The sequence below is a fragment of the Bidens hawaiensis genome, unplaced genomic scaffold, assembly GCF_021521415.1.
Source record: "Bidens hawaiensis isolate Kalapana, Puna unplaced genomic scaffold, B.hawaiensis_p1.1 tig00002306_1, whole genome shotgun sequence".
Lineage (NCBI taxonomy): Eukaryota > Viridiplantae > Streptophyta > Magnoliopsida > Asterales > Asteraceae > Bidens > Bidens hawaiensis.
Window position 1 is genome coordinate 2,886,818 of NW_027491123.1, and position 12,320 is coordinate 2,899,137.

The 12,320-nt window shown below is 35.7% G+C and overlaps 1 protein-coding gene and 1 pseudogene across 1 annotated transcript; one reads left to right on the forward strand and one right to left on the reverse strand.

The window, feature by feature from the left end:
- Positions 1–1,778: 1,778 nt before the first annotated feature.
- LOC143616155 (mitochondrial adenine nucleotide transporter ADNT1-like) lies at positions 1,779–5,280 on the reverse strand. Its single transcript, XM_077089073.1, has 8 exons — positions 5,126–5,280; positions 3,881–3,929; positions 3,632–3,795; positions 3,490–3,527; positions 2,791–2,903; positions 2,587–2,700; positions 2,157–2,501; positions 1,779–2,076 (listed from the first exon to the last, which is right to left on the reverse strand). The coding sequence occupies exons 1-8, from the start codon at positions 5,278–5,280 to the stop codon at positions 1,993–1,995; spliced, it is 1,062 nt and encodes a 353-aa protein (XP_076945188.1). The 3' UTR covers positions 1,779–1,992.
- Positions 5,281–9,924: 4,644 nt separating this feature from the next.
- On the forward strand, positions 9,925–11,410 carry LOC143616163 (pentatricopeptide repeat-containing protein At4g22760 pseudogene; annotated as a pseudogene).
- Positions 11,411–12,320: the final 910 nt, after the last annotated feature.

Below are 12,320 nucleotides of genomic sequence, written 5' to 3' on the forward strand. Positions count from 1 at the left end.
TATTTATAATTAATAAACAATTGTATAGTAAAAAAACATAAGGGGGTCATGGGTCACCAAATCCAGATAGCTTTTAAACGGGTTATAACATATCATTTATTTATTAAACCTTTTCATCATCAAACCCTAAGTATATTAATAAATTTCTTACAATCAAGAAAATTAAAATCCCAAAAATAAATATTAAAAAACGAAAAATGTAAAACAACCATTCTCTCAAGCCATCAGATTGTTTTATTTGTAAATGAAGACTTCTCACGCATTTGACCCGAATTCACGGGTAAATGTCTCATCAAACCCAGATAGCTCTTAAACAGGTTATAACATCTCATTATATTAAAAAATAATCTCATCAAATATTTGATATGAAAATCCTATAAAATAGGAATATACTAAAAATTAATATCCTATTTTATTTAAAAAAAGATATTATTTATAATTAAAAAAAAAATTATAATAAAGAAAATAAACGGGTAATGAGTATCACCAAACTCAGATAGCTTTTTTAACCGGATTATAACATATCATTTATTTGTGAAACCATTTCATCATCAAACCTCAAGTATATTAATTATTAACTTCTTTACAATAAATAAAATTAAAATCCAAATATACATATATAAATATTAAAAACGAATAATGTAAAATAAAATCTAGTATATATATATATATATATTCTTACAAGATTTTCATCACACAAAGAAGATCATGACGTAAACTACACGAATTTCTAAACTTGTTTATCAAGCCAAATGTTTAGATGTATTTAATTTGAAAAGAAAGACAACAAATGACTAGTCTTTTGAAAGGGGCTAACTAATTGCAAGTAGAAGGACCCAATTGGGAGCTAGAGGATATAAATGGATGTACATGTGTATCGAATTTTCGTCACACACATAAGATCATCTGACCATTAAATAAACTACACGAATTTATATGCCTGTTTATCATTATTGATGCATGAGATAAAATTAAAGAAGTGATTGCAGGTCAACCAACTGAAACCATATAAAAGTTTTTAGTTGTGAATCGTTACCCTATCCTTTAACCTAGGAGATGTGAGTTAAACTCGGTATGCTTGTAAATTCGCATAACATTGATGGGAGAGGAAACAATTTTTGGTAAATTTCTCCAAGCTAATAGACGTGCTAGATTTCATTTAACTATAATTTATGTTGGCATTTAAGAAGGACAATGAGAAACATGTTATCTTTTGTTGAGTCAGCTTAAATGTTTTGGCTTGGCTCTCCACACACAGCATTGTTAGCACCTTAACTCATTCAGGGATTTGTGTCACATGTTTCTACAATAGGTTTCAAGTTCTTAAGCCTTGTAACACAAAAGATCGCTAGACTAGTGTTGCCCAAATCTATCATCAGAATCACTCTTCTGCTAGAAGGGGGCATGTGTACCATATACTATATAGATATACATACAAAAGGGAATCAATGATTTTGTTGTAAAACTAGCCTGATAGCAAAGTAAAACATAAAGAAAGATTGATATAATATCATTGACGCTTGTACCATACCTGAATGGCCGAATACCTATCTTATCACCTATCTGAATGTTTAAGATTTTTCTATATACTGGGATTCTTTTCACCAACAAACCTAGTAGTCAAGTTATGTTCAAAGCGAAATCAAACAAGCCAAAACCAACTTATCACATGACATTTTTTTTTGTTTACCGGGAAGATATTAACCTGAACCAACATAAACAGAAGCTCTGCTCTACGTGATACTTTAATAATACTAATTGATCAAAATAGTATCATTTCTCAACCAGGCCCAGGCCTCAACTCTCAGCATTTCCTTATTAGAGTTCATACATATGAATGAGAAACGCCTAAACACAGGCTAACTCTAAATCTCTTTAGGTAAAAGAGATCAAAGAACAAAACATTTACTTGACGGTTTTACCCTTTTGCACTAGCAAACTAAGGCCAATGTTTAATAAAGATATATAATAAGAATGCCTTGTTAAGTTGCTTTACTCAGATATCCTCATCTCTACCTTGAGTACATCCTTAACCACCTCATATGTCACAAATGCAATGGCTATTGATGGAACAACCTATAAAAGAAAAAAAAAACTTGAATAATAAATGTTCATTCTATCAAAGGGTATTTTCGGAATTTGAGTATTATACACACCTTGACTGAGTTAGGGACCAAACCCTTGTACAAAGCACGAAAACCCTCATCACGGACGGTTTTCCTAAACGCATCAATCATGCCATTGTACTCAAGTGCTGACTTTGACTTTCCTTCACCCGTGACAATCGAAGCAGCATGTTTCCAACCACCCATTTGCATTCTTCTGCGTATGACATCGAGCGGATACGCAACCGTTTGACCAACGGTTCCAGCCACGGCTCCACACGCGAGCTTAGTTGTCACACCCAATTCGGTGTCTTCAACGAGTCCAAACGGTCTTGATTTCACCAAATAGTCTTTTAATGATTCGTATACCGCAAAATTAAGCCCCACATATGGTACCTAGGTGTTAGAATATGTTAACTACCAAAATCCTACAAATAACATGCAAATGTCAATATTAAATAATCTTTGAATTTGAACTTACAACACCGATGACAGAAGGAACCCATCCTTTATATAATGCACGTGGGCCCTCTTCACGGAGTACGGTTCTAAGAGCATGTGCAATTCCTCTATATTGGCTTGGAGATTTATCAGTCTGCAGATATACACAAATTAGAAAAAAAGCTATATATCAAAATAAATAAAATATAAAATTTTAATGAATTAGAAGATTATAAAAAAATACCTGAACAGTAAGACGGCCTCGAATCAAGTCCATTGGATAGGTGGCTGACATTGCAATTATTCCAGCGCACGCGCCAGCTCCGAGGCGTAAGAGAGGGGTGAGTTCAGCATCCTCTGGAACAAAAGATAAAAAAACTGTGTTTACCAATTATTAGGCATGTAAACGAAAAGTTCAGTGAAGTGTTCGGCGTGAAGGTCGTTTATGTTCATTAATTTAATAAGTGAACAAACATGAACAAAAAGGTTTGATCATTTAGTTAAACAAACGAACATTAACACATGTATTATTCATTCATTTAAGTTCGTTAGTTTAAATTTGTTTAAGTTCGTTTGTTTACACTCGTTAATAAATTAATTAAAAACGTTGTAGGTTCACTATAATTACTCTAGTTTTTAGGCCCAACACATTGTTTTCATGACTTGTTTTAATTGGTTTTAGCTTAGTTATATTTGTTCATCTAGGTTCAGTTATGTTCGTTCGTTTTTGTCTGTTGTGTATGATCATGAACGGTTTCTTTATACTGTTAACGACCGAACACAAACATGTTCATTTTCTTGATAAACAAACACGAACAAGAAAACCCCGATCGTGTAACTGTTCGTGTTCAATCGTTTGTCCGGTTAAAGTTAAACAAATGGGTGGAGTTAACTGAGTTATCTGATTTTCATAAAAATGTAAGAACATAAGATATATCTGTACCATTTCCAGATTGCTGTCGATATAGCCACAAGATTCCCCTGTTGATGTAAAAAAGAAACCATTTTTAAAGCATGAATGTTACAAGTAATCAACTTTGAATTAAAAAAGGCGTTTGAACATGAAGAAAAACATGTAAGCTTACTTAGATGCCTCTTCATAGCTAAAGAATTTGACAGCAGAGTTTGGAACAATGCGTGCACAATTAGTGCCATTTCCTTTGAACATTCCTCTCAAACCCTCTGTTCTCCATATATATTTTAGTCCTTGAATAGTTCCATTGTATTTGATTGCATGTGGATTTTGAACCTGTAATTAAACATAATAAGTATTGTTTAGTGTTCTTAACTAAGCATAACAAGTGCAGAAAAGAAAAATATAATACTTAAAACACCTGAAGCAGAATTTTCATTCTTTCCAGAGGTGCAACAGCCGTACGCGATCTGCACATAGAGTAACCAAACAATAATCTATCAGGTAAAACTCGCAAATCATGGATGGTTAACTGCATTCTACACTAATGTCAAAGTTTAAAGTGAAAACAAATGCAAGACTATAAACACCATTTACAAGTGAAAAATGTACATGTCATGTGTCCAAATCATTGTTACTGGTTTTACATGATTTCTACACATATTGCTGTCACATTTACCGTTAGCCCAAATGTTTGTCTTTTACTGATGTAGTTTACTTTCTATATACATATTCATATTAACTTCATCTTCCAAACATCAATTTCTGAATAGCTTTTTCATAGTTTCAAAATATTCTAAAGCATAAAGTTGAGGTAGTTCTAATAGTTGTCCAATAGATTATTACTTTCAAAAACAGCAAAGCAACCACTTATGCCAAAAACATAATGGACACATTCTCAGGTTTGGTGATGCAGATTGTCCACCTATCTGCTGAAATATTGCAAGGACCAGAAAGCATACCTAACTTCTTCATAAAATTATATGAAAAATAAGTTAATCTGCTTATCATTTAGTCCTAATACAGGGAAAACTATAAATCATAAATATATTACAACAAACAATAGTAACATTTAAGTGAAAATTATTGTTTTTCACCCTCTAGAACACTAACCAACTAATCTCTCCATTTAAAAATTGTCTCCTTTGTTAACAACAGCAGGCCACTCATCTTTGGATTTACTTTGCTTTTATAGAGCCTTTAAAAATGATCATCTAGCTATTCAGTTAGTAAATTACAATATTTATATATTCAATCATGCATGTAACCAGGAAATAAGTAAATGCACAAATTATGCGTCTACACAATACATTTAATCTCAATACTCAATTAGCATGTAATCAGATAATAAGCAGATTCATAAATTTAAGCATCTGCACATACATGATTCACATCCACAAATTCTAACATAACACAACACATACAATAAAACCACTAATTGATAACAACAGTTGATTAAATGAAAATCATCATAATTCATAAATTTATTTAGTAAGTTGATTAAAATATTAAATTATGCATGCAAGCAGGAAACAAGTAAATGCATAAATTATGCATCTACACCTACATGATTCAGTTACGAATTTCAATTCACAGATAAAAGCAGCAGCAGTAAATAATAACAATAGTTAATTAAATTAAAAACTAAGAGAAGAAAAGAACTAACACTCCACCGGCAACACCTCCGGCAACGAGCGATTTGCAGATGCTTAATAAAGTCTGACGGCTGGGAGCCTTGACACATACACTAGCAATCTTAGCTTCTTCGGCGATGTTAGCGATGGTGGCGCTTGTCTTCCCAACCACGTCCTCCGATGCCATATCAACAATCAAATCAAATAGACCGGAACCCTAACAAATTCAGACAGAGGCGCCGTCGTGAGGTGAGTTCAGTCTGGGCGATCTCAACAGTGAGGGAATAATGGAAATGAGAGAGTATTAGTATTATAATTAATTAATTAATTAATTAATTAAAAGAAATAGTCAGACTGACTTATAGTGGGACTGCACGTGTAATCTTTGGACCACAAGAATAGATTACTGTAAACTTTCTTTGGGCTCGGGTTTAGACATCTTTTGGAATCATATATGGAAAATATGTTCTTTTTTTTTACAATCAACTATTATTTACATGAGAAATAAGGTTTAAATCCAATTTCACATCTTATCATCCGATCAACATAGTCTTTAACAAAAAAAAAAAAAAAAAAGGTTTTTTAAGATTGTTTGAATTATAATCGTTTAAAATTTATTGTTAATATCTTAACGAGTGTGTGATGGATATTCATGATCTTACGTGTATGGGTGATAGCTATTGTTTTCCCCTCCAGATGGATAGACGGGGTTTGGGTTGGGATCAATCGGGTTTATTCTTAGTCATCTAATTAAAAACCTGATTTCAGATGTGTTTACTCTAGTTGAGTTTTGTTGATAGTATTATTAGAGTGAGTTGGGTTTCTTTTATAGTCATATTTTTTTTACATGAAAACTAATTCAAAAGAGCATCTTTTCTGTTTTCTGAACTTGCTAGGCGTAATATTGAATTTATGGCGTGTCACATAGAATCCTTCAATCATTTGATTCCGGTATGCCCTTATGTAAGAAAAACTTGTATAAGCGGACTTTTTTGTGATGAGATGTCGACTAATCAGATGTGGCTTATATTAATCAACTTGCAACGTGTGACCAATGAAATTCATTGTCCAGTACTAGTAAAAAGTTCCTCTATGCACTTCTTTATTATATCTTTTAGTTCGTATGAAAAGCTTGTAATTCTTTGATTTTCAATTAAGTCAAGACGCCCTATTTCAAAAGGGTGAATGATTCAGAACCTAATTGTTACGGTGGGTGTCTCAAAGGTCCATCTTTCATTACATAGATGGAAAGAAACTATGTAGCTTGTTGTTCGCGTGCTTTTAGCTAATGTATTCGTTAGCCAAATTTGTGTTTTGATGGTACCTGGTTTGAGAGTTTGTAATTGTATATGTGTATTGTGCTTCTTAGTGTTGGATACATTCTTGTTAGGTTGGTGGGTATCAATGGCGGATCTAGATCAAAATTTCATGGGTAACCTAATTTTTTTTTACCCAATTACAAATTTTGTCCTTTAAAAAAAGCCAAATTACGGTTCGTGTCCTTTTTTTAGTTCCTTGCAGGCGGTGTACTTTAAACTTTTTTTTCCTACAAGTTTTGTCCTTTACGCTAACTGGGTTAGAAAAACTCAGTTAAATACCCTCACGTGAGACGCATGTGAGGGTATCTTGGTCTTTTCAACGAGGTGGTTCAGATATATTATTGTAAAAAATAAATAATATATATTAAAGATATACTCTCTCTCTCTCTTCTAGTCTTCTCTCTCTCTCTCTACTCCTCTCCCTGTCTCCACAGTCCACACCAACACCACCATGATTTTCTGGACAAAGGCTGCTGCATCTCGGGCCATGACTCAGATCCACCACCACCATAATTTTCCGGCGATCCCTGAGCAGATCTGAAACCACAGTGATGTTAGGTGTAACCCTAGATCCAACAGGGTATCCGAGCTTGTTCTTGATGGGTTCGGGTTATCCGGTAATTGGGGGTGTGGATTTCGTGGGTTTACGGCGGCGGGTTTACGGTGGATTTACGGTGGCGGATCTGCTCATGGATATCCAACAGGGTATCCGGTGGGTTTACGGCGGCGGCGGAGGTGGTGGTGAGAATTGGGGGTGTGGGTTTCGTGGGTCAGTGTTGGATTGTCGTCGGAGTTAGAGAAATTGGGTGATTTGGTGGGTTTGAGATCTAGGGTTAATGATTTGGTGGTGGTGGAGGTAGAGGCGAAATGGGTTGGAGGTGGCCGGATCCGGTGGTGGTGGATGGGTTGGAGGTGGCCAGATCCGGTGGTGGTGGTGGCCGGGTTTCGACCAGGTTGTTTAGATGGGTGGTTTAGTTGGTTGACCGGGTGGTGGTGGTTGTAGATGGGTGGTTGACGGCGGCGGTGGGAATGGAATGGAATCTGCAACGGGGTGGGTGGGGGTATGGTGGCCGGAGTGGTTGTGATATGGTGATGGTGTGGTGATGGTGGCGTAGAGAGAGAAAAAAGAAAGAAAGGAGGGGGAATGTGTTATAAATTTGCAGGTACAGGCGAAAAGACAAAAATGCCCTCACATGCGTCTCACGTGAGGGTATTTAACTGACTTTTTCTAACCCAGTTAGCGTAAAGGACAAAACTTGTAGGAAAAAAAAGTTTAAAGTACACCGCCTGCAAGGAAACTAAAAAAAGGACACGAACCGTAATTCGTCTTATTTTAAAGGACAAAATTTGTAATTGGGTCATTTTTTTTATAGTAGATTTCTGTAAATAATAAAAGAAAAGGATGATAACAAATAAAGTTAAACAACTACCTAATATATGATTTCTCCTCTTTGGCATTTGAAAGCTGGAAATCGAAGCATTACACTGTCTTCCATTATTTTATTAAGTGCTTCTTTTTCGATTGCACAAATTAGAGCATTGTTCAAATAATCCTCGCCCATTCAATCGCATAATTCCGTTTTAATAAGCTTCAATTTAGAACAACATCTTTCAACGGTTGCAGTTGCAACGGGTAAAATCAACGCTAGCTTCAATATGCGATAAACCAATGGAAAAAGAAAGATTTTTTCCTGTTTCCACCATTAGATGAGCAAGGTCGCGTATTCCGTCAAATTTTGCAAATATTTCATCTTCCTTTACAGAGTGGTAGAAGTCCTTAAGATCACCCAAAAGACGCCCATTTATTTTGTACTAAAATCATTTAGATACATCTAAGAAAATGCCACTATCTTAAATGTGTAAAACTTAGAAAACCGTCACAAGGATTTAAACCCGACATATTTTCTAGCAAAGTAGTTGTTACCTTATTGAATCGATTTCCAAATTCTTGAATTTGCATATCCAAAACCATATTAAAAATCTCAACTTCAAAATGATGTTGATTAGGAATGAACATAAGAGGCAAATGGAGAAGTTGATAATGATAGTGATTGTATGGAGCATTTGGAGAGCTCGGAAAGAACTTATATTCGTGAACGAGCCAATGAAGATCGAAACCATCATGGGTGAGATAAAGGTGTTAAGTTTTTTGTGGATAAAAATAGAGCGAAGTGATTGGAAATAGATTGGTCTAGTTGGAATAGTTTAACTTTGTAATCTTGTGTTTTGGTTGTATCTCGGCCCTTGCTAGCTTCTCGGTAGAAGGGACTCGAGTTTGTTTGTTTTTAATGAAAGTTGATGTTCGAAAAAAAAATAGTAATGGCATTTTTTTGATTTCTAGGCTTTCCATAAGTTTCCATCATACCTAATGTCTTAATATTGTTTTTTACACAAAAAGAAGTCACTTTTTTCTAGCATCGCAGCAAACTCGTTTTGTCTTAAATCATTCAAAATATGTTGTTTTGTTCCGTTTGTCAACTTGGCCGCTTCTAATAGGTCTTGACTTTTTTAAGATGTTTTGTGAGAGCCTTTGTGTGGCCTATCAACTTAGGCGCTAAAGGCTGAAGCGTGATGAACTGATGCTGGATTGCTGGTGTTTTAATTTTATATAATTGTAATTTATGTTTTCGAAGTTTTATTTTATTTTAAATTGTGTGGCTTTTAACTAATGGATGGGCTTTAAAATTTGGGTTTGTAAATGAATTTTGAGATGAGGTGTTGGGCTTCCTAAAATATTTGAGAGGTAACCTAATTTTCGTTTAAGGGTAACCTGATATATAAAACGATGTTTTTAAAAAAATTTTGCACCACGGAATGGAAGTTGAGGGGTAACCCTGGCCCTGCCTCTTATGTATGTCCGCCACTGGTGGGTATGGATCAGTGGGCAACCCCCACTGATCCTATGTGGCAAAAAAGAAAATCTTTTCTAGTTTTTATAATATTAAATAGTGGAATGGTGGAGAATGATGGAAAATGAACGAAGTGATTCATACCCCATGTGGAAAGATGAGGAAGAATGAGAAAGCAAAACTGACGCGAATGTGAGGGCATAATTCAAATGAGCAATACCCTTTAGCCGTATGCTTTTTTTTTCCAACTTGTCGCCGTCTTTCCTTTCCTTATATGCCATTCAATGTTTAAAACAAGAAAAAAAATAGGGTTTTGTTTTTTATCCCGATCAAAGCCCATGATTTTTTGGGCTACTCTTATTGAAATGGATCAAAAGCCCAATGCAACACCTTCCTCTACCTCCACCGTGTCCGACACTACACGCCGTCGGCCCGTTGCACAAACCTTCCCAATTAATTTTGCCTGAAAAACAATCAATTCGCGTTTGTTTTCTAAACATTTGGGACTGTCAACTGCCAAGCATACAACTTCTGGGAATCAGTTAGTTTATTGAATCATTTTTTAAAGCACTATTTAATCCACGAATTTTGAGCTCCGGGTTGCATGCCAACTGTTCGACGTAATGCCTCAGTGACTGGTAGCGTGCATTCTTAAAGAACAACATGAACCCCAAGTTACCAAATCCTTTCAAACCTTCAAAACTCAAGATCTTTTCAATGCTGGTTACAAAACTCACAGCCTTTTTGAACTACCCATTAACCATTAACCAATTGAAACATATCCATGCTTTGATACTAATCAATGGTCTTAATCATCTTGAGTCTGTGTTAATCACCCAAATTATTAACACCGCATCAAATCATTCCGAACCCGCCATTCGTTATCTTCTAACACTCGTCAGTTACTCGAAGCACCCGAATGCCGCTGCACAAACATCTGTTATTCAGTTTCTGTACCAACATGGTGAGTTACAAGAAGCATTGCTTGAGTATTTCAATATGCAGAGATCAGGGTTCTTGCCTTGTAGTGCCACGGTGGCAACTGCAATAAAGGCATGTACGAGGTTAGGGAATCGGGCTGGTGGGGTTCGTTTGCATGGCCAGGTTCATGGGTGTGGGTTTTGTGGGGATGTTCATGTCGGGACCGCTCTCGTGGGATTCTATTCCAAGTTTGGTGATATGGAGAATGCGTCTAAGGTGTTTGATGAAATGTCCAAAAGAAATGCGCCGTCTAGTTTGATACATAGGTACTTAGAATTAGGGAATGTATCCATGGCGGAACGTGTGTTTTCCGAGATGGGGAATAAAGATATTGATTCTTGGAATTCTATGATTTCGTGGTACACAAGGGCACGAGATATGGAGAAGGCGATAGCTACATTTGGACCGATGCCAGTTAAAACATCAGTTTCGTGGACTGCTATGATTAGTGGTTATGTAGATTCGGGGAACTTGGAAATTGCCCGTAACTTTTATGATGTGATGCCTGAACAAAATGGTGTTTCTTGTGTGAAAATGATTAATGGGTACTCAAAGAACGGAGATGTTGAATCTGCACGTGAAGTGTTCGATGAAATGGATGAGAAGGATGACTTATTGTACAATGCCATGATTGATTGTTATGCCAAAAATGGCCGGTCGAAAGAGGCACTCCAACTGTTTAATGAAATGCTTCACCCAAATGTAAAAATTAAACCGAACACCATGACATTAGCCGCTATTATCTCTCTCTGTTCTCAGTTGGGAAACTTAGTTTTTGGGACTTGGATTCATGAGAGACTAATGAAACAAATGAGGATCATGATGGATGATCACGTGGGTGTTGCGTTAATCGAGTTGTATGCAAAATGTGGGTGTGTTGATAAAGCTTTTGGTTTGTTTCATGGCTTGCAAAAGAAGGATGCGGGTGTGTATACCACAATGATATTGGCTTGTAGCAGGAGTGGTTGGGATCATGATGCTGTTAGATTGTTTGAAGAGATGTTGGCGGCTAATATTTGCCCAAATTTGGTCACTTTTTCGGGGCTTTTAACCGCTTTGAACCATGTGGGTATGGCTCAAGAAAGTAGTCATGGGTTCAATCATGCTAACCCATTACCCATTAACTCCTCATAAGCCCATTGAACCATAAGACTTGGGTTGGAGAAAGTTACAAACTTACAACAAGGTCACCTAACTATCGCCCAATGCCACTTCCAAGATCATTAAGCCATTGGGTTGGACTCAACAAAATTACCATGGTGTTAATTGTTAAACTCTAGGAGCCATAAAACCATCCGCAACGCGTCACCCGTGAGCCCCCTGTTAAGAGTTAGGGGACGTGGATGAGAGAGGAGTGTCGTCTGTAGACGTGGCGAAGCTAGAGCAGCCTGCTCGAGGAAGAGGAGTTGTGAGAGGGGGCGGAAAGAGGAGTACTTTGACAACTTATTAATAAAGTTCTGTTTATAATATAATCTTTGATTAAATTGAAAATGTTATAATTAAGAATTGTTCAGTTAAAACATAGAAACATTTTTATTATTGACACGTCGTAGCTTTTACATTAGGTTTAGTATACAAATGATTAAATAAGAAAAGTTATATACCATACTTTCATCTACGTTATCCTAATATAAACGTATCAAAACCCACCACATGCCCTCCATAATCCATGTTACCCACTCATATATTTCCATGGCTTGTATGTCAATACCCGTGACATATTCTCCTTTTTTAAGTGATTACTAATGTGTTCGTTATCTGGTTGATAAAAAAAAAGAGAGAGACGACTTTAAAAAGTTAATTTTTATTTTGTATAATTTTAGGGTCTTATTAAGTAAAAAGAAAAAGGATCAACTTTATAATTTATATACTTCCATTTTCTTAAGTAGATAAAATCAAGAACTTTTTTTTAGTACAAGTAAAATACAGTTTAGTTTTTTTTTTAAATGACATTTTCTAAAAGGTATAATGCATGATTCAATATAATTGTGTACTTGTATCATTTTCACTATTTGGTATTGCAACTGAATCATTTTTATATGGTACGGATATCTACCTATCGATTTTTTTTTTTTGCA

Bases quoted from the DNA above. Each gene is read 5' to 3' on its own strand.
- LOC143616155 (XM_077089073.1), bottom strand. From the start codon at position 5,280: ATGGCATCGGAGGACGTGGTTGGGAAGACAAGCGCCACCATCGCTAAC. The intron at 3,930-5,125 runs GTTAGTTCTTTT...CTCTATGTGCAG, and splicing joins GGAGGTGTTGCCGGTGGAGT to ATCGCGTACGGCTGTTGCAC. The intron at 2,502-2,586 runs GTAAGTTCAAAT...TCTAACACCTAG, and splicing joins TTCCTTCTGTCATCGGTGTT to GTACCATATGTGGGGCTTAA.